The following is a 23,694-nucleotide window of genomic DNA, read 5'->3' on the forward strand; positions in this document are numbered from 1 at the left end:
AATAATCTAACACAGTGCATGATTGGAAAATCGTATGTGTCTGCATAATCTATGTGATCAACCTTTGATTGTTTGATTACACGTTCGTCTCCTGATAAGTGAGGATTAATGAATTATATTTTGAAATTTTAATGGGTCTTAAATAAGTTTGACTATATTATTTATATATAATCCATAATTTTTATGTATTAAAATATAAAGTTAGCGGTTCGGTTAATAATGGTTCGGTTAACCTATAAAACCATAATCGAACCGTTTGTTATTGGTTAACAAAAATTAGAAACCGAACCAATGGTTTTTAAAACGGTTCGGTTATTATGGTTCAGTTATATCAGTTAATTTGGTTATGGTTCGGTTTTTCGGTTATTATGCCCAACCCTATTATTAAACTTATAATATTATAATAGTATAAGGGTTGAATTTTAAACTTTTAAAATTCTAAGGTTTGGAATTAAATGTTTCATTAGTAAGACTTTACAAATTCCAAAACTTGAGGGCAAGTTTTCTAACTCTTCAAAACTTTTGATTTCCATAACTTATGAAAACTTATGAGTTTTAATGTTCATGAATGAAACTCTTCATATAACTTCAGGACAAGTTACAAAACTCACTTCAAGAACAATTTTAGATCAATTTTAACTAGTTAACATTATCATATAATATTTCATTGATCTAATGTAACTCATATCGCAAGGCAATTCATATTAAATAATACAAATAATTACTTTATTATCTAAAAATTTGACAATTATCCTTTAATTTGATGAGGATCATCATTCCCAAATCAGAATATACATTTTTTATGATTACAAAACAAATTGTGGTAATGATCCTAGTTCAATTCTGGCCCAAAACTCGAAATTCTTCAACCTGAAGCCCCTACTCGACGAGTACATGAACTGGACTCGTCGAGTTGCCCTTTTACTGAGTGGACTCGTCGAGTCAGTCAGTGGACTCGGTAAGTTCATCAGTCAGAGGCCAGAAAATCAATTTTTTCAGCTTTGAAAAATTACCAAGCATCAAATATAATAGAAAACAATCCTAGGCTCTGATACCACTATTGGGTTTTAAGCACTATAACACTCATATGGTGCACATGCAACCCTAGATGCTTTGAATCTATGTTTTCTCTAATTATACATGCAATTTCAATTTTCCAAAGCATACATCCTAACTAGCATACAATAGAGGATATACAGCATAAAACGCATAGTTAGATGAATACCTCGCATATAGTTTGAAGTTCTTGGCCTTAGAAAGCTTTAACATCTCAAGTGTGATATCTCTAATGTGTCACAAAAACCAAATGCAAGAGGAGACTTGAGAGAATAGGCTAGTTAGCTCAAAATCGATTATCACTCTATTAGAATGAACGGGGCAACCGATTTTGGCTCTAGAGGTGTGCTTTTATAGTGTTACAAAGGCGAGGGTTTCATCCATGTAAGCCCTAATGCACCATGACCTTTCATATTACTTAGGATGCATGGGTTAAATCTCCATGGACTATTATATTGGTTTAGTCCATCCTAATTAATCATGGATCATTGGCCCACACTATAAGAATCATTGATTTACTTAATCGGTCCCCGTATATTTAATTAGTCTCTTTTGATCACTAAATTAATTCTTGATCGGTACTAATTAAATAATATGATTTCTCAATTAATATATTATACTTATAATATATTAATAAATCACAGTTATAGTTATGGGCTTAGAAACCTAATCCAACAAGGTATAAGTAGGAAAATCGATACAAATAAAGAAATAAGAAGATACATACCTATCACCACATCAAGTGTTGCACGACCCTTATTGGTTGTTTAAATGCCTTGTTCCTCACAACAGGCACCTCCAGCTTGACCTAACAGCCATCTATAATCTACAAGGTTGCCGGAGTAGGTGCTACAACTGGTCATGTCGCTGCTAAACTCGTACAATCGGCCTTTTATGGCCCCTCTTTTTGCAATGAAAGCAAATCAGACTCGATCCCTAGGTGGTAGCTATGTAATCCAGGCTAAAGTGTCCACTCTTTCCGCACTTATAGCTGCCTGAACCACCCACCCTGTAAGCTCCATCGTGCTTCTTTCCACAGCAACCCCGACCTTGTCGACCCCTCGATCTCGAATAAAACACCTTGGGCCTTTTTCCCAAACGCTCAGTACTCTAACCCTGATCCTGCTTCCTCTTCTTCTCCATCTCTCTCTCTCTCTCTCTCTCTCTCTCTCTCTATGGCTTGTGTCACCATATCAAGTGTCTTGCACCTGGATTTGCTTACAAATTGTTTGATATCGTTCCTCATGCACCACATACTGCTAAACTAGCAATGCCCTCTCACGTAACATAGTGGTGATCTCTGTCACCATCTTAGTAGTTTGGCGAAGGTCCTGAAACTCCCTCGCCAACTGTTGGACCTCAATCACAGGTGCAAACTCAGCCCAAACCCTCATCACTAAATCCTCGCAAGTCATCGACTCCACTACCTCACCTCCCAAGGCATGACCAACCTCCCCCCCCCCCACTATTCTTGAGCTCCGTCTTTCAGAAGAAAAGATGCAAGTCTGACCTTTTCCCCCTCAAGGCAATAACTAGTACCTATGACATTCATGACATCTACTAACCAACGTTGGCTCGCATTCGAGTCCTTCTTGCCAAAGAACACTAGAGCCCCACATACCCGAAGCTCTCGGAAAGTCAAAGAGCAGGATCCGCCATCACCACTATCTCATAATGAAACGTACCCAAGTTGTTGGATTAGTGTCTAAGTCCAAAACTATATTTGGTATGTACTTGACCCGGTTGTAGCATGGTCCTTTTGGGTTGCCTTCACCAGAGCAACTTGACTGGATGAATAATAGAGAAAGAGGCTATATGATTTATTAATATATTATATGAATAATATATAAAAGGAGAAATCATATTAGTTAATTAATATTGGTCAAGATTTAATTAAGAATTAATTTTGTGGTCAAAAAGATATTAATTGAACCTGGGGGACTGGAATTGCAATTATAAGATAATTGAATTTTGGTTTGTGGGTCCCTTAGAAGGGGATGGACGAAATCAAGAGGGAAGCCCACACTAAATTCGTCCAAGGCCTTGTTTCTGGAAGGATCTTTAGACCGCTTAAGGTCTAAGCAATCCAATTAGGGTTTTAACTGAAACCCTAGCAGCTCACCTATATATAAAGAACACTTGGCTTCATATTTTCGGCTACTAACCCTAAAGGATTCCTTGAATCCGAAAATTACCTTCCTCTCTCTGTCTATTGTTCTCCAACTTGTTTTGGTGTTGGTGATCTATTAGAGGCACAACATTTGAGATGCTAAGGTTCACAAAAGCTCAAGATCTTCAAGCAACGATCAAGGTAACATTCTTGCTAGTTCATTTATGTTGTTTTTAAGTTTTGTTGTATGCTATATTAGGGTTTGCAAGTCTTGGATATTGTTGCATGTACATATATAGAAACTAGATCCAAGCATTAGGGTTTGCATGAACACCATAGGAATGTTGTTTTGCTCATAACCCAACACAAGCACCCATCCAGAATCTCCATAATACCTTCCTTGATCGTACCGAATATCACGGGAGTCTGCTCAAGAATATTGTGGGTAATCTCTAATGAAATGAACTCCCGCATCTGATCATCAACCTGGCCCCAGAGCCCGAACTCGAACCATCACCGGTACCAGAACCACTACCACAACCTCCTCGAGTGACCACTGTACTGAAAATAAACCATTCAAACCATCAGAACATATATACTCGAAGAATCCCACATTTTACAAGCTTCCTGGTAGCATCGTGACATTCCTTGACTAGAGTACGGATCCTCTGCTTCCAGTAGCACGGGCCCATACTACCTTCCACATCCATCCGTACTTTCCTCAAGGATCAATCTAAATCCCCCAATTTACTTCCTTTTCAATCCATACATCCTCTATCAAAGCAAATCTCTCGGCACCGCATCACTTCCTAGTTTTTCCTAAGGCTACCATCACTCTTTACCATCAGTTGTAGAAGGAACTCGCTCTAACACCCTTAAATAGCTCACGAACACAATTACATATCACCGACACCAGATAATTCTTTGAATGGAAGGTCTCACACTACAATGGTTGGAATCAGACAGGAGTTGGGCAATAGGGTTAAACCTAACCTTCTAAAATTATCTAATCTCAGAAATATGTAATTTAGCGTATTCGCTTACTAGTTAGCCGATGTTAATGGGAACTCCTAAAATCATAAAGCAAGCAACATTTGAGCATTAAGTAATCTAAATCAAAGCATAACCTAGGCATACCATCCTACTACTGATTGATCCAGTACTAGCATGTAAGTCCACAAGCTTATACAATAGGCATATAAAGGCATCTTTCCTAGCATTTCATCATGCAAATTGATATTTCCATATCTATACATACATTTAGGCATTATTTTAATACATTTTAAGTTATATTTTGGTTAATTGAAAAGATATTTGATACTTATTTAGTTGAATTACATTTTGCAGCCAAATAGGACATTCTTGAGGAAAAATAGCCATAAGTGACGAACATTGGAACCTGAAAGGACCGAAGCTGAATTTGGAGCTAAATGGATCTTAAAAGGAAGAAGAATCAAGCAATTACACTCCTCACAAAGTGGCGATGAAGTGACACGACGTGTTTATTAGAAAATTCTCGATGATTTGATTTATATGGAACTCACGGCCTGAGCCTCATAACCTCACGATGTGAGAAGAAAAGGTTCCAAAAGATAATTATGCGGAAGCCAAGATTCCTTGTCAGACACGAATTAAACATTGTTGACGATATGATATCTTATTCCTCACGATGTAAGGGACGATTTAAAGGAAACTATAAATACCTTTTGCCACATTCGACTTGAGGAGGTTGGATCTAATTTTTTGGAGAGATGGTCAAAATTCAAAGACAAAGGAGAGAGAAAAACAACCCTTTGGAAGAGAGAACATTTGAAGATTGAAGATTTGAAGATCACACGTCACATTCGGTTTGTATAAGATTAACTATGTCAAATTCTTAAGATTTTGTGTGTTTACTTTCTTCAATGAGTAGCTATATATTAGGCTTTCGATTGGTGTAGTTGAATTCTAATACTATGTGCAAGTTTCTTATATTTGGATTTTATGAAGTTGGTTAATGCATGTGTTTGATTATCATTACTTAGCATGTTAAAGTTTGCATTGTTGTGTTGATTCAAGTTAAGTGTGGTTTATTGACCATTTGAATTACATTAACTTGTTTAACCAGTAGTTTATGATCATTAAATTGCTAGAGCTAGGATTTAATCACATATTAGATTAAATGATAAACGTAACAACTTTAGTTGTGTTGGAGAACATAATTTGGTCATAATTATGCTTAATTAATTGTCTTGATGATAGATAATTATCTTAGATATATCATACATAGCCCACTCATCATTAATAACCAATTCGGTGTTTGCTTATATATGATCATTACATAGTAGTTCATGAATTGGTGAAAATTTTAGTAAATCAGATCAAGACTGTTAATTACATTTATATTGGTATCCAACTGAATAAATCCTTACTTAGAAACTACACATAGAAAACGGGGGATTACAAGCTAAATGAAAGTATTTTCTTAATCTTGTTTACAATCGTTTTTAATTGAGTGTTTAGTTTTAAGTTAATTTGAACTTGCAAAATCAGATAAAAAAACCCCACTTTCATTACATGCTTTTAGATTAATTTTTATTAATTCTTGTAAGAAATTGAATTTGTTCCCTGTGTTCGATACATTTGAACTTGCAAAATCAGATAAAAAAACCCCACTTTCATTACATGCTTTTAGATTAATTTTTATTAATTCTTTTAAGAAATTGAATTTGTTCCCCGTGTTCGATACACAACTTAATTTTATATCATATAAATTGATTAGGTACACTTCCTATTAAATGCATTCATAGATAAGTTATGTTAGGACTTAAATCTAATTTGGTAGGTATATTTGTACACATCACAAATCCTGAGCATATCCAAGACTCTGATACCAACTTGTATTGTCCCAAAATTTAGAACAAATTTTTTTTGTTATTATATCAAATAACCTAGCAACCAAACATGTTTGAAAAACCCATAAAGTATTCCAAGAGTATAAATAAACATCCCAATAGTACATCAGAGCCAATAAAGCGAAAAATCACGGTGTGTGTAATGTGATAATCCCAAGCCCTTCCCTTTCAAACCGGAAGTACCTGATATATGTCAGCTCAAAGGTGTACTGGGTCTATTTCATCGTCGGGTCTATTTCGCCCTCGATTCTACTTCAACTCATATGTCAATTGTAAAAATTTTGCACTGATATGTACCTTATGACCCATGAGTATTCAATAATGTCATTTTGGTCCCTGAAGCCAATACGCATGTAACATCCCAAAATTCAAGACCAAAAATTTCATTTTTAATTCAGTTATTATAAAACCAACAGTATAAGAAAACATCCATAATAACATACCATGTCAAAACCAAAGTGTCAATAATCAAAACATGTTATCATAAAACAATATCATAGTGTAATCCCAAAGATCTCATGTGTGGAAAACATAGTGTGATGTGCTGAGATCATGCCGATTCCTTTCCTTTTGCAAAATAAGTACCTAAAACCAACACTGAAAATCGTAAGCACGAAGCTTAGTAAGTTCCTCCATCATACCAAATACCATATAATAAACATACTGTCAGGCATATTTGGGTGCCCAACCTACCCTGCTGAGCGTATCTGGTTGCTCAACCTACCCTTGTCAGGCATACCAGGGTGCCTGACATATCCCTGTCAAGCATATTTGGGTGCTCGACCTACTCTACCAGATATATTTGGGTGCCTGACCTACCCTCTGGTTTATTTCAACCGGTTACGGGGACTATTTCACCACTACCACTACCATATAATAACAAAGCATAACATATTGTTAAGCATATATGGGTGCCCGACCTACCCTCCAGTTTATTTCAACCGGTTACGGGGACTATTTCACCCCCTCCCACTACCACATAATAACATATCATAAACATGTTGTAAGGCATATATGGGGTGCCCGACACACCCATGTCAAGCATATCTGGGTGCTCTACCTACCCTCTGGTTTAGCTCAACCGGCTACGGGGTCTAACCTACCCCTCCTACCACTATCACATAACATCATAGCATACTAGCACATAAAGCATAACATAGTGGCATACCAGAGAATTATCACAAAGACAATTATCTCAACTATAATCAACTACTAATGGGTCGGCATTGGTGCCTTCGACCCACTTCTACTGGAAGGTAACTCACCTCAATGTTTTGTAGCAGTTGAACTGTCCTTGGCTTTGGGATCTACTCCTCCCAAACTCCTACACATAACAATTTCCTTCAGTTACCCTTTCATGCTTATACCCCCTTAAGGGTCAACTTAGGTCACAGTCAAAGTTAAGTTCAACCTTTGGTCAAAGTCCACATCCTGGTCAAGTCAATCATCTGGTCAAATTCAACATCTGGTTGACTCAACTTGCCGAGTTAGTCCATCAATTCGATCAGTTCCATAAATCAAAGAACCTCGAACTCGTGATCCAACTCGTCGAGTTACCCTTTAACTCACTGAGTTCTTCCTTATGACAGAATCGAGACTTTTCATTTCAACCCGTTGAGTACTTCCTTGGACTCATCAAGTTCTTCATTCTTCAGAGCTTATAAAATTTGGCTAACTCACTGAGTCATCTTCTAGACTCATCGAGTTGTTCAAAAATCTGAAAGAACGAGGGACCACGATCCACCTTGTCGATTTGGATGAACAACTCGTCGAGTCCCATTAGTCTTAATCCATTAAGTCACTTTCTGTTGGGTCCAACACTTCCAAACCATAGATCTGGTCCCCTAAGGCTGGAATACCACGTAAAGTTGCTAACTTTACGTCTATGTATGGTGTCAAGAAGCTAAAAACACCAAAAGTAAGCTCCAAAAAAGGTCTAGGGCATGGGGAAAGGCTAAGACTAGATAAATCTGGCAACTTTCAGTCTCATGAGGCCACAAACGTCTATATCTTAATTCATGACCTCAAGGCTTGCTCAAATCCAGAAATGGTTTCGAAACAAGCTACTAAAAGCCCTAAACTCCTCCATGAAGAGATATAGCAAATGAAGAGTCAAGGTATAGACTTTATACCTCAATAAGGCTTCTTTGAAAAAGAACTCTCTGGATCCAAAGCTTCTTCCTTCAACCAAGCACTTCTAATTTCCATCCCTTCAAGAAATTACCAAAGAATCACTCTTTTTTCACTCCTATACACTCAAGAGGGCTCAAGCTCACGAATTAGGGTTTGTTGAATTGAGGTGGCGATGAGGGAGGCCATAATGAGGCATTAAGGTCCTTAAATAGGGTACAAAACCCTGAAATTAGGGTTTCATTTCTGCCAGCCTACTCGTCGAGTTAGGGCTCCCCAACCCGCCGAGTATGTTTCTTAGCCCGCGTCCCCCTCCCCCCCCCCCCAAAAAAAAAAATCCTACTCGACGATTTTGGGGCCTCCAACTCGTCGAGTGCCTCTTAAATAATGAATGAATTGTTCTAAAAACAAACTCCATGAACCGAACGTTACAACGCGGGGTGTACCACTTGGTACGCTTAGTGTACTGGGTTGGTGGTGAGACAAGACATAGGTCGCATACGCTGGGTGTTAGCATGAGTACGCAATGCATATGTAGACTTTAATAAAACCCTAATTGGGGGGTGTTGCACCCTATTTAAGGATCCTTATCTTCTGGGGCTGGCCTCTTTACCAGCACCCAAAGCCTCCAAAACCCTAAATCGAGTTGTAGCCTCCTTCGTCAAGTATTTGAGTCTTTGAAGAGAGTTTCGTGTTCATTTTATTCATTATGAAGGAGTTAGAAGATCTTGAAGTTGCTAAGCTTAGAGGAAGAAGTCTTGGATCTAAAACCACTACCCATTTTGCAAGAAGTTCAAGGTATCAAGTTCTTATTTTGGTTGCTAGATGCTTATATCTCCTTTTGGTTTAAATAGTATGTTTTAGCCATGGTTTGGATGGATGTTGGGATTAGGACGTCCCCAAGGCCTATTCTTTCATATCTAAGGTATTCATGGGCTCTTTTGGCATAAAGGTGCCAACTTTATGGAGTTTAGGCCTCATGCATTCATTAAATACTTTTTGAGCTTTAGAGCTTCTTATGGTCATGCATGGATGTAAAGTTGGCAACTTTACGTGATATTTCAGCTTAAGGAGGTTAGATCTGTACTCTGGGATGAAGTCTTAATGATTTAAGTGCTTAAAGTAGAAGGTGGCTGATTTGGTTGAGTATGTTGGGTGTACAAGTATGTACGCGCAACGTACAAGCCCGCGAGCCAGTACACTTAAGGTATAATCTGAGTATGCCCTGTGTGCTCAGTCAGGTGGCCATTCGATGATGGGATTTATATTTTGGCCTTTTTTAGGCTTAGAAGGATAAGGGTTAGTTGGACCATCTGATTTTGGGAGTTTTGGGGCCTTAAGCTAGGTCCCATGAGAAGGGATTTGGGCCTAATTAGAGATTGGGCCATATTTGGGCCTTGATAGATTCTCTGACTCTTGGTACCATTAGATTGTGGTTGTGGGCTTCATTCTTGGACCAAGCTAGGCTAAGGGTAAAATGGTCTTTTACCCCAAGTAAGGATTTTTGGTTTTGATTTAGATTTCGACTGTTAATTTGTTTTATTGGCAATTGATAGCTCAGGGAGTTATAGGACTAGCAGTCAAGGATCATTCGTTTCATTCAAATTTTCAAGATGAGTTTGCTTCATTGGGTTAGCGAGTCAAAGGCACCAATGTCATCCCATGTTTATGTTATGTTAGCATGCTAGCTGTCTGAGTGACTTTTGTGTGTGTTATGTGTTTAAATGCTTAATAGGCTAGGGCCCGATGACTATGTATGATACGTATCTTTGTGATGATTGCATGTGCATGTTATTGTTTGATATATGTTATATTTATATTGGGCGTGGCCTGATTTATTACCGAGCGGGGCCCAATGTCGGATGGGGTCCAATGTCGGGTGGGGCCCGAAGACAGGGTGGAGCCCATTACATGTTTATTGTATGTATAGTATGTGGTATTTTGGGGAAACTCATTAAGTTTCATGCTTACGATTTTATTTTGTGTTTCAGGTACTTTTGGTTCCAAGGGGAAGGGCTCGGGTTGACTGCATCACACACACCATATGGATTCTATTTATGGGACATACTCTGATTTTTATGATGTTTGACATAATTATTCTATTAGGTTGTATGAAAAATGTTTTGGAATACCATTTTTACATAAATTGAAAATTAAATTTTTAGGTCGTAATTTTGGATGTTACATCAACCCAAATTTAAATCGGGTCTATTTCACCCCCGAGTCTATTTCAACTCATACGTCATCATAAGGTTGTATCGGGTATATTTCACCATATATATATATATATATATATATATATATATATATATATATATATATATATATATATATATATATATATATATATATATATATATATATAGCAAACAGACATACATGCATACAACAAATACAGCAGGAGTCACCAAGACTATAAACAAATACAATCCCTAGTATCATATAGAATAGTGAGCAAAATCACCTTGCAAAGCAGCTCGAAACACGCCTTTAAAATCCCATAACAGGTGCTAGACGCCACCTAGATAATCACACAATGCAAAACCTTAATCCACCTATTAACAGTTCGACAAAAGTCTACAAGTCAAAAGTCAACACTCAAGATCAACGATCAATGTTGACTCCATCCGACCAACACGGCATGATCTTCCTTGGCCACATGTTGGTCCACATACCACCAAACAGTCGGGAAAATCCCAGCCGCCACGTCGTGGTGACCTCAGACCACGCCATGGTTATTGAGGTTCCAACAGCTTAATGTATTAAGTTGTTTTCTTCGATTCCATGATCCCCACATCTCAGATCTGGTCCAAAATGTGATCTTGAAGGATAAAGTTTCTAACTTTATCCATTAGGACCATCCAAAGATCCCAAACCCGAATCTCTAAGTCCCAAAAGGCTTATAATGCAAGAACTTAACCAATAAGCACTTATTGCATAAGGTTTGGAATCTATCCTTTCCAAAAGTGATTCTAGAATCAAAACTAACCTAAAAGTTGGTGCTTTATATACGTTCATGTCCAAAAATGTCTTGAACCCATATTAGGTCAAAATGAGGGTTTATGACCTAAATCACATGCATGGATTGAAAACCCAACCAAACTCCAGATCCATGGCACAAATTACACCAAATGTCTGAGAGATTCATAATTATGAGATCACATCATCCCAACAAACAAGAACAAGAAGTTTATGGGACAAAACTCAGGATCTAGCAACCTAGCATGATAAAAATCGAGTCTTGGACACTTACAAATGTCTAGAAGTGTGCCAAGGTAAAGAATGGAGACTTGTTTTCTTGATATTTGCTTCCTTCTTCCTCCTTCCTTCTTTAGCTTCAAGGAACACCAAAACTAGCTCAATAATAGAGGAAAGTGATTAGGGTTTTCTTTAGGGCTTCAGGGGCCTGATGGAGGTTGAGGATGAGCAAATCCTAGCCTCCTCATTTCGCTAAATAAGGAGAAAACCCAGAAAAATAGGGTTTTCACATCAGCCGTCCACCATGTCGTGGCCAACACTGTCATGTCGTGGTGGCTTAAATGAAACACGCGAATCCTTCTCACCTTGTCACGCCGTGATGGTGCCTCTACCACGTCATGGCAACCCTCAAAATGATAATTTCAATTACAAATAAAGTACCTCAAGATCTGGGCGTTATAGCCAATCACAAACACAATCCCAAAAATGAGAGTTAAAACAAAATGATAGGGATTTTGGTGTTCACCACCATTATGACCATTGTTATATATATATATATATATATATATATATATATATATATATATATATATATATATATATATATATATATATATATATATATATATATATATATATATATATATATATATATTCTCTCATTTTTTGTGTGTGAATTTATGTAACAAGTTATTCAGTGGAAGATTTGATAACACCACTAAAAGAATGCCGGCTATTAACTATTCAATTAAAATAAACTCTCAACCGGCCCGTGCTATAATTTTTGCCAAGAACTTAAACCGATATTTTTTTCTTAAACTAATCTCCCTTTCGAAATCTTCACCAGCATCATGGGGGTTTCAAAAACCTAATTGAATCGATCCATAATTGAACTTTGCTTAAATCTTTCTGGTAGGGTTTTTCAAGGTGTTTATCGAAGAAGATTATGGAAGTTTTATGTAACCCTAAACAAGAAACATGTTAATAAATTGACAAATGAATAAATTTTGATTATTTCATAAGTACTTAACCTTTATTTTTTATCATTATTAGTTATAAAAATCTATTATGAAACTTTATAATAGTACACGAATTAACCGTGTCAAAAATATTTCGTAAAAAATATTCATGGTATTTTTTTTTCCAATCATGAAGAACATTTATGTAATTTTGTCAAATTGTTGTATTTTTTATTAGTTAATTTGTTTATTTTAATCTCCAATATCAATTATTACATTGTAACCTTTATATAATATTTTTTTATTTTTTTTTAACTATATACATTACAACTTTATTTATTTTGTACTCTAACATATGAATCAACATACTTATTGCTATATTTACTTAATTTAATGTTATTGTTAGCTAGTATGCTTTTAAAAATATTTCATATGCTTGAAAAATAACAAATTATATCAAGATCTATAAAACATTTCACAAAAATAACAGTAAAATAGTTAATTTAAATAAAAGAAAAATATTTAAAGTTGCTACTGATTGTACAAAATTTATGATAATAAGATTGTTTAAATAAAGTTAGTATATAATCTGAAGTCATCCTCTTCTAGGCTCCGCTGGACGACACGACATTCTCGTTTCAATAAATAGATGTCGGCCGTACTTGTGATGGTTCCCAAGGATCCAATATGACCACTTCACTTAGGTCTACGTTGCCACGATATTTTTATATGGAAGCGGGCGGGTTGTTAGAAGTCCGGCCTGCTCTTTTTTTTTGTCGTAGGGGAGGGATTGACCTTTCTAATGCATATTCAGTCGTACCGGCATGGCCCCACTGATTTCTTTTCGATCGGAGCATCCAGCAACGCAACCCGGTTCTACTTGACTAAGCCCGTGCTCGTCCAAGGAGGGAGTTTGCTTTACCCAACCCCCTTTTTGATAACAAGGCAGAAAGCCCCAACCTGACATTCATTAGTTTCAAATGAAGAGTGTCCTGACGCACCTACTCCTATAAAAAAGCGAGACTTTACTAAACAAGAAAGCCCCTTCTATCTTATTAGTAAAGCGTTTGACAATCCAAGAATATAGTTACGAAATAGATTTTTTAAGGTAATTAACTTTTATGTTTATTTACATGTGAGTAATTATTTTTTTGTACACATCTAAGTAATGAACTTTTTGAAAGTGTTCACATATGATTATTATAACCGGTTGTAACAGGTTACATACGGTTATAATCGGTCATAATGGTCATATATGAGCACTTTCAAAAGGCTCATTACCTAGATACGTAAAAAAAATAAAAATAAAAAAAATAGTTACCCAGATGTGAACAAAACAAAAAAGTAAGAGTAAATTACACAAATGGTCCCTGTGGTTTAGGTAATTTATGCGTTTGGTCCCTAACTTATTTTTTAACTCAGATGACCCTTACTGTTTGTTTTTCTTGTGTGTTTGGTCTTTGTCTTACTTCAAAATACTATTGTGCCCTTTTTAATTTATTTTATAATTAATTTTCTTATTTATGTATTTATTTTTATATATTTAAAAAAATTAATAGACCGACATATTTGTATCTCCTCACCCACAACTCACTGTCTCTTCATTGAATTTTCCACCACCATAACCCAATAGAAGGGTTGTGGTGTTGGTTTGTCGGAGAGTTGAAGGACCGAAAAAAGAAGGGATGGTAAAGACGTTGATATCACTAAAGATGGAAAGAAAATAGAAGTTGAGGAGGATGAGAGATGTGATGGTAACTAGTGGAATCTAGCTTAAATTTTTCAAATATGGTTTCAGGTTTAAGGTGAGGAGATACAGATATGTAGGATCTATTAATTTTTCAAATATATAAAAAATAAATACATAAATAAGAAAATTAATTAAAAAATAAATTAAAAATGACACAATAGTCTTTTGAGGTAAGACACTACCAAATGCACAACAAAATAAAAAGTAGGTATCATCCGAGTTAAAAAAATAAGTTAGGGATCAAACGCATAGATTACCGAAACCACATGGACCATTCGTGTAATGTTCTTGGATCTTTGAACAAGAAACAAGAAAAGTGTGGGTGTAAGATTAGTGTGTACCTAAGGATATCAATAAGACCAAATAGGGGCGAAAATAGTTGCGCCCGCCTCTGAAAACATCTGTTTTCCTGACCTCTAATTCCCCCGTTTCCCCAACATCGACCTCGTCCCCAAATCTGAAGACCGCCCAAATCCCGCGCCTGTTTGACCCGAAATGCCCTGTTTAACTTTATTGACCGTATTTTTTACCCGTTTATTTCGTTTAGCATTACATATTACACTAATTGTTCAAATACAAAACATATATTACACAATGACTATTCTAAGTTTAATATATATTTCTATAAAGAAAATAGTTAAATATAAGATAGACAAAACTTCAAAAATGGTCCCTGTGGTTTTCGAAAATATTAAGTTTAATCCTTAAGTTCAAAAAACCTCACAGATGGTCCCTGTGGTTTCAAAACTTTTAACATTTGGTCCTTTTCGCTAACTCCGTTAGCTTTTGGCCGTTAAATGAAGGACAATTCTGTCATTTCACTTCCACAAGGACCATTTATGAAGTTTTAACTTATTTTTTTTAAAAAAAAAGGAAAAAAAATATAATTATTTAATATTAAAGGGTCCCACCTCTCTCTCTCACACACACACACATAGACTCTCTCTTTCTCTCTCTCTCTCTCTCTCTCTCTCTCTCTCTCTGTGTGTGTGTGTGTTGCATCTTCTATTCCACTGTAGCCCCATTTTCCTTATTCTACATGGTCCAAATCAACGAAAAGATATCAAAATTTTGAATCTATAGCTCCAAAAGTCATGTTTCGCACCAGAGTCAATGATTCCAAAGAAATGAACATCGGCAGGGTTATCGCTGAAAAAGGATTTGTATACGAAAAGGAATTGCATCTGACAGTTATGAACTCGTTCTCATGGATTCCTCCGGATGTTGCCTCCTCACCATTCGCCGAAAGGTATGTTAGATGTTAAATTGTTAATTATGTGTTTTTGCTCCGATTAGATTTACTTTCCACATGTCAAGGATTTCAATAACCTATTGATTAACAGAGACCAAGTCTACATCAATGGTGGGAGGGTTTTTTAGGTGAGAGGATGGAAGGTGATAAGATGATATTAGCGTGAAGAGATCTTCGATCATCAGAAAGACAAACATGACGGTGGAGATGTTCGGCGATCGTTCAGAGGAGTATCATATCGAAGGATGCTTCTCTCAGAGGAACTACACGATATATGATTCAGCGAAGGAAACAATGGCGGAGATCAAACACAAAGTGAATGCTTCCACTAATGTGATGCTTGGGAAAGATGTATTCTCGCTCACACTGAAACTTGTTCGAATTGAGAGCCAATCTTCTTCTCCAAAATCGATTTACAGTCTTCAATTTTTATGTGTGTTTATGGTTGGGGAAGAAGAAGCGGGGGTGGGGTGTGTTTTTGATCGATCTCTCCGGGGGTAAATTAAACCCTTAGAGGGTCATCGGAGATTGATCTCTCCGCCCTTCCTTGCGATTCGATCAATCATCACCAGACCATTTTTTTCTGCCTGTTCGTCTTCTTCGATCTGAGTTAGCGAAAAAAGTCCTTTCCCCTTATTTGTGTTGGAGAGAGAGAGAGAGAGAGAGAGGTGGGACCCTTTAATATTAAATAATTATAATTTTTTCTTTTTTTAAAAAAAATAAGTTAAAACTTCATAAATGGTCCCTATGGAAGTGAAATGACAGAATTGTTCTTCACTTAACGGCCAAAAGCTAACGGAGTTAGCGAAAAGGACCAAATGTTAAAAGTTTTGAAACCACATGGACCATCTGTGAGGTTTTTTGAACTCATGGACTAAATTTAATATTTTCGAAAACCACAGGGACCATTTTTGAAGTTTTGTCTATAAGATAAGTATTTCGGGGGCGTCGTGGGGTATTCGGGACGGAAATCTCCGGGCCCACCACTGCCCCCGAAAATTAAATGGGGTAAACCCACCCCGAACATGAAAAAATTATAGAAATACCCACATAACAATTTAAAGTTTGAAGGGTCAGCCAAATAAGAAAAAGTATTAGGGATTAAACATGTAAACTGCAAACGATAGGGACGATTCGTGTAGTTTACTCTTTTACATAAAATATAAGTAAAAAGTGATTTCCGTCAAAACTGTGATAATTTATTATTAAATGATATATTTAATGATGGTAATTAATGAATGCGCTAAATGGTAATTTCGATTTTAATAGAAGAGTTTAAAGTTGCAATATAGAAATCATAGATAAAATATTTCACGCCTTCTATATTGAACCGATATCAATTCATAAACTTTGTTTTTCATGGATTTTCTGTTATGGTTACTAATTGTAATCCTGTTTGAAAGAGAATAGGCACGTACGAAATCAACCCCACCATTCGCGCGATTTCACAACTTGAGCTATGAATCCCATTCTAGGCCCACATCCGGCCCATGTAGGTATAAAAAGCAACGACTTTTTCTTTAGGCTTGACTTGCTATTGGAGTTTTTTTTATATTTTTTCCAATAAAAGTCTGTAAGTTTAACTCTGATTTTGTATATATAAAATGTAGATAAAATAGAATATCAATGTTAATTTGATGTTTTTTTTTCAATTATATTTTTTACAAAAATAGTAGGAGTTTTACTAACTATTTTTTTAGTTATATATCTTTGTTCAAGAATAATATAACAAATATAAAAAAAAAAAACCACTAATATAAAATATTTCAAACACTAATAAGAATACAAAGAAACTTAAATTAAACACTAAGACGAATATGGATATACATAATTAAAAAAACAGTAACGCATGTTTTTCGGATGTGTTTAAAATGAGAAATATGTTTTTGGGAAAACCCTAGATTGCGACGTTTAATGAAAGGGCGCCACATGTGCCATGTCATAGTTGTGACGTGACCAAGTATGGTCACGGTGCATATCCTCAATCAGCCCAAAATCCTAATCTTGGGCCTTAGGCCTTATTTAAAGACATTAACATATATGGTTTACTTTTTTATAATTTCCAGATTTTCGTGTGCATGAAACCATAGCCTCATTCCTTTCATTTTTGAGGTAACATTTTTGACATTTGTTACCTTGTGAGTTAAGCTTGAAAAAGAAGTAAGCCATTTTGGTGCCAAGGGAAGCAAGATCAATAAATTCTTACCTTCTAGACACTTCATTGTGCTCTATAAGCCATCAAGTTCATATTATTATGATCTTTGGTTGCTAGATCTAAGATTTTGATCATATTTTGTCTATTTTATGATAATTCTATGAAGTATGGGAAAACTCCACATCCAAAGGTTATTTGAAATGATTTTCTAGACCCATTGTGATACAAAATAATTGTATGTTAACCTCCCATTCGAACCATGCATGAATTTTGTAGCATTTTGGACTCATTTTGGATCCACGGCTAAAGTTTGTCACGTTAGAAACTTGCATGTAGATAAAGTTAGAAACTTTATTGATTAAAAAACATCCTGAGAACATTTCTAGAAGGTCTAAGCTTTTGTCTAAAAGGATTAATTGTTTTACAAAGAATGGAATTTGCCTAGAAAAGCGTGACATGACTAACGAGGGGTCGCGATGTAAAGTTTGAATTAGCCACGATATTTTGTTGTTTAGTGTTCGTGACGTGACCAGAAGATGGGTTACAAAGCGGTAACGTTTAACCTTTGATTTTGACCGTTAACCGTAAACTTTTAACCATTTTGACTTTTAGTCAAACTTTGATGGATTTAAATAATAAGTTGAGGTTTGGCCTTTGTTTGGCATTAGGTGGTTCATGTTCGTGGTTTTGCCTTTTGAGACTATTGTTGAGATCGTGGTTGCTATTTCTAGGTGATTTTTTTCATTGTACTAAATGTGATATCATATGTCTCTTCTGTGGTAGGATGTATTGTAGGATGTATGTGTGTACTGTTAGTGTAAAGATGTTTGATTATACTATATTAGTCTTTTGCTATGGTATGTGGATGGTCCTATGGGTGGTTGGCCAAGAGCCTTCGGCCCAGTATGAGGATGTTGTGAGTCTAATGGGATGATGACCCACTGAGGTGTTAGACTGTAAGCCTATGGTTATATACATCGTATGTGTGATGGAATATATGATATAATGGGAAATTTACTGTTTTGAGACTTTTGTTGGTTTTTATGATTTAACATTATAAATTATGATTTTGAAACAAATGGTTGTTATATTGTTTACTCAAAGGATGGTTTTGGATGTATAATCTTATTTTTAAAAATGAAAATTTATTTGAAAATTTGGGACGTTACAAAAACTATTGCTAAAAATGGACATACATAATTAGATAAATAGACAATTATTATCATTACTTATTATTACATTCAACAACTAACAAAAAAAACTATAACCTAGAAATACGGGACATTTTTCAAATATTCCAAGTGCCTTTATGTATAAAGTTGGCTTTGTCACTTTGCATTCGGTATTGCACCTTAGTCGGTTCCAAGGCACTAAAGCAGGACGTATGCAACAATGACTAGTACATTCTCATATGGTACATGATAAACCGCAGGTACATGTTGTTGATACATATGTTCTACATAATGACATGTAGATGGTAAAAAGTTAGTCACTAATGCAAGACTTATGCATCAGTGAGTTGTATGTTTTCATCTAAAAAGTATGAAATTTGGTTGGCCCCCATGGGCTAAGATTTCCTCCTAGCCAGTTGAGAATTTCTCTAAAAAATTTAACATTTCTATTCTTTATCACAAATCATATATAAACTTATCCTAATGTATAAAACCTAATGTAACACTACTAAAACGTGAAATAAGTATATAGCTGACAAAGTTTTCAAGATAATGATGCTTTTGAGCCATTAGAGAGAGTATAGAGGGTTTCATGAAGTTGAAAGTATGAAATGAGGGTTATTTCAAGAATTGGGCCTAATCTCATCCCAACAAGGCCAAATCACACATGGATGTCTCTACTGTAAAATTTATGTATGATTTCATGTTTGTTGTAAAATGGATGAATGTATGCATTAATATCCTTATACTAGTATAGATAGTATAGATGAGTAGTTTTTTTGTCATGTGTCATTATATTAGACCTCTTAACTAATGTGTTGCCACTTGTTAATATATTAGTTCTTCATTTTAAATTTTTTAGACCTCCTCATTAATGTGATGGTATTTGTCAATATGGATGAGAATTTGACCCGAAAACTCGAACCGAACCGAACCGAATTAGACCCAAATAAGCAATTCGATTCGGTTTTCGGGTAATTAAATAAGGCTTATTCGGTTTTCGGGTTATTCGGTCTGGGTTACCCGAATAAGGGCTTATTCGGTCCAAATGGACCGAACCGAATATGAAAAGTTACATTTTTTATTCCATCTGCACGAATGCTTATTCGGTCTTATGTTCTATCAATCGTTACCCAAAATACTCACGTAAAGTTTAATGTTTAACTTATATACTTATAGATAGTTTTTTTAAGTGTTTTGGATGTTTAATGTTTAGTGTTTAATATGTTGCTTAATAACTATATTTTAAGATTGTGGTGGTTGAATTTTACATTTTATATATCAAGAATAGTTAATCTGTGTTATTCGTGTTTATCATAAGCTACAAAAGTCATACAAAATACAATATTTATAATCACATTGTAAATGTTATTTGGGTTATTCGGGTCGGAACCGAACCGAACCGAATAATATCTGAACCGAACCGAACCCGTATTGCTTATTTGGTTCGGTTTTCGGTTCATACAATTACCCTTATTCGGTTTTCGGTTTATTCGGGTTCGGGTCGGTTCGGTTCGGTTCCGACCCGAATAACATCCCTATTTGTCAATATATTTATTCTCTATTTTAAAATTTAAATTTTATATTAATGTTTTCATTAATTCATAAATAAAAAATGTTTAATATATATTAAAAATTAATTTTACATATTTATTTGAATCAACAATTATAATTTCACATAACTAAAAAAGTCTCTCTTAAATTAATAATTTATTTAAAATAACTGATTAATAATGTTGAGTTTTTCTTATAAAAATTTAATTAATGTTATAACACAGGTTATAAACTAGTTTATTATATTAGTCAAGTATTTGATTTTAGATTTCATTTACTTGTCCTCAGGTACTAGTATCATATTTCATATCTTACATATTATCTAAATTTTTTACTTCAAATTTCAGATTACTTTAGTCCACTATTAATTTCTTATTTCAAAATTTGTTTGCATAATTTTAGATTTCATAGATCATGTCTTCGAGCATAATCAGTCAAATTAAGCTATCATGTGCACTCAAAGATGGACACAATTGACTATTAAATAATAAGTAACAATACCACAACAAGCAAATGATGTTATATATAAAAACATCAAGAGGTGACACACCATTAGAATATAGAATGCCAAGAAATCATTAATGAAAAAAACCAATTTGAGATGTTACAATAACCGTGTCACATAAATCGGGATTCTTAAACAAGTTTCAAAAACACCCCAAGAAATGACCAAAATACCCTTGTGTCCATTCAACGCATTTTATATTGTTGGGTTTTTGAGACATTACAACGACGTCCATTTAACGTGTACTTGAGAGTGATGTCGACATCTCTCGGGTTTTTCTTGTTTTGTGTGACTGTCATTGTCCCGACAACAAACTCTCCTTGACAAATAGTCAACACATCTTCAAGATATAAAACCGTTTGTTTCCAATGTGTGTTTCTTGACCTTGGCCCTAATTTTTACATAAAACAATGTAACAAAAACTAAAAATTAGATGTTTCTTTTTTCCATCAACTCATGTATGGATAAAGTGGCTAAATGAGTGATGATATGATTGTCTCGATAAAGCGTTGTATACATAAAGTCTGTTAAATTACCATTTTACCCTTACATTCCAAAAAACAAATTTCACAATATTCATCAATTTTTATCTGTCAGTTGGGAGGAAAAAAAGAGCAAATAGGTAAAAGGTTAGTGTATGGATAAAGTGGCTAAATGAGTAATGTATACATAAAATCTGCTAAATGACCATTTTACCCTTACACTCCAAAAAACAAATTTCACAATATTTATCGGTTTTTGAGTTGGGAGGAAAAAAAGGGCAAATAGGTAAAAGGTTGGTGTATGGATAAAGTGGCTAAATGAGTAATGATGTATGTCTAGATAAAGTCGGTTAAATGACCATTTAACCCTTAGATTCCAAAAAACAAATTTCCAACATTCATCAGTTTTAATGTTAGTTGGGAGAAAAAAAGGACAAATAGGTAAAAAGGTTGGTGTATGAATACATTAATCCAAGTTTTTGAGAAAAAATTTGTTTGGTAAAAAGACGAGAGCACCCTTGTCACCCTCATTGTCAAAATCAACACTAGAAAGCTTGTTTGTGCAAAGAGTAATAGACCTAGGGGTATTTTAGGTATTTGACTAATAGTGAACCACTGACCTGTAGAGAAGCCTGTCATTTTGTGACACACGCTAAAGGAGACATCAAAGTATGCCACAAGGGCATGAATGTAATCATCACGTTCAGCCACAAGCTTGAAAGGAGCTGTAAATGATGCATCCCCTGATGTCATTTTGGAAATGTTCATTGTCTGTATAAATAATTTATTATACCATTTGTCAGAAAATAAAAATAAAATAAAAAATAAAATTGACAGAAGTGGAAGTGTAAAGGGTATTTATGTCATACCTTAAGTAACTGAGAATTTGTTACAATTTGATTTTGGTCAACTGTGTCAACAAGAGGTTCCATCATTGATTGCTTCCTGATACAACTCATGTCGAATCCATATACATTGTTCCAAACTGTTGCCATAAAAAAACAAATTTAGTTTTAGTTTGGACTGAATGATGGTAAATGACCATTTTACCCTTTTGTATAAAAATGATAGTATCTTACTATCTTACATTCAATCTTGTCTTCTTTGTACTCTGCATCCTCAATTGCTGTGAGATGGAGAGATGCGTTATCAGGTAGCACAATTCCATTCTTAACCTGTCAAGGACAAACAGAAAATTTTAAGAAGGGTAAAAAAGGAATTTCACATGCGAGTGTGATTACATGATTCTACAAAATCCAACAGGAAGATGTAACTTACCAGCCATTTATCACGAGCATACAAAACTGTATTTAACATGTTCTCATATAACAAAAAGTACCCCATCCATTCTGAAATTATAATATCCACTTGAGGGACAGGAAGGTCAATTTCCTCAACTTTTCCCTTCAATACAGTTATAACTGTGATATTAAAACAGAAAGAAGATGAATCAGTTTGACTAGTCAACCCAACATTTTAAAAAATGTAAGATCTTGACATATTTACCATCTGAAAAACCATTTGCTTTAACAATCTCTTTTGCCATGTCAGCCATTTGTGAGCACTCAATCTGGAAACAAGTGGTGTGATTGATATATTAGAAGAAAAAATAAATAACATTTGAATGTTAATTTGGATTATATGACAGAAAACAAAATACTTACAGCATAAACATGTTTTGCTCCAGCTTTTGCACAGAAGAGGGATAGTATTCCTGTTCCAGCTCCAACATCAAGAACAATCTTGTCCTTGAATAAAAACTTGTTCTTGTAAATAACATTCTGGTAAGTCTTGGTTCTCACCACATCCTTCAGCATTTCCTCATGAATACCTTCAACCACAAAGCAAAGAAAGAGATTTGTCATAAAATGTTATGGAATCAAACATATAAAAGGTTAAAAATACTCAGTTCTTTGTTATATCATGAGGTCATCAACCTAAACAGAGCTAGAGCATGATATGTTTCTTATCCCAAGTTTAGAACTAATTAATCGGCATACCATTGAGTACGCTAAAACAAAGTCTAAAAAACTAACCAAATTATACGTTTTCCTTTCGCTGTTATATGTAAAATCATAGACAAAAACAAATACAGAAGTAAAAGAAATTACTATCAGTTATTTACCGAAATGGGAGTAGGAATCGAAGTAATAATCAGCACTGGTCTTATCGCCACCAGCCACCGAAGCATCCTCGGGCTCGCACATGGCGGAGTCCTCCTCCAAGTTGGAGCTGGCGGTGGCTGCTTCTTCTAAGGTTTCATCTGCGTCTTCGTACGGAAACATGACCTTTGATGGAATGGCTTCGGTCATAGTTGAGTTTCGAGTGTCTGGCTGTCTGCTTTCCGCTCTGGATTGATAGCTCTTCGGAGCTCTTTTTTTAGGGTTTTAGGGTAAAGAGGGGCTGAGGGAAAGAGAGCTCGGTTTTAGGGTTTATGGAGCTCGCTGTTTTTGTGTGCAATTCATCCACTTGTGTCA

General features: G+C 35.3%; 1 protein-coding gene and 1 pseudogene across 1 annotated transcript; one reads left to right on the forward strand and one right to left on the reverse strand.

The window, feature by feature from the left end:
• The first annotated feature begins 14,135 nt into the window (after positions 1–14,135).
• On the forward strand, positions 14,136–15,850 carry LOC128127242 (protein LURP-one-related 12-like; annotated as a pseudogene).
• Positions 15,851–20,782: 4,932 nt separating this feature from the next.
• On the reverse strand, positions 20,783–23,694 carry LOC111905786 (protein arginine N-methyltransferase 1.1). Its single transcript, XM_023901525.3, has 8 exons — positions 23,343–23,694; positions 22,882–23,048; positions 22,724–22,787; positions 22,496–22,638; positions 22,305–22,392; positions 22,087–22,202; positions 21,838–21,988; positions 20,783–21,126 (listed from the first exon to the last, which is right to left on the reverse strand). The coding sequence occupies exons 1-8, from the start codon at positions 23,527–23,529 to the stop codon at positions 20,921–20,923; spliced, it is 1,122 nt and encodes a 373-aa protein (XP_023757293.1). The 5' UTR covers positions 23,530–23,694; the 3' UTR covers positions 20,783–20,920.

The sequence above is a fragment of the Lactuca sativa genome, chromosome 7 (assembly GCF_002870075.4).
Source record: "Lactuca sativa cultivar Salinas chromosome 7, Lsat_Salinas_v11, whole genome shotgun sequence".
Classification (NCBI taxonomy): domain Eukaryota; kingdom Viridiplantae; phylum Streptophyta; class Magnoliopsida; order Asterales; family Asteraceae; genus Lactuca; species Lactuca sativa.

Excerpts from the sequence above, each read along its gene's own strand:
- LOC111905786 (XM_023901525.3), bottom strand. The coding sequence starts at position 23,529 with ATGACCGAAGCCATTCCATCAAAGGTCATGTTTCCGTACGAAGACGCA. Across the intron at positions 23,049-23,342 it reads CGATTCCTACTCCCATTTCG|GTATTCATGAGGAAATGCTG; the intron begins GTAAATAACTGA and ends TTGTGGTTGAAG. Across the intron at positions 22,639-22,723 it reads AGCAAATGGTTTTTCAGATG|TTATAACTGTATTGAAGGGA; the intron begins GTAAATATGTCA and ends TTAATATCACAG.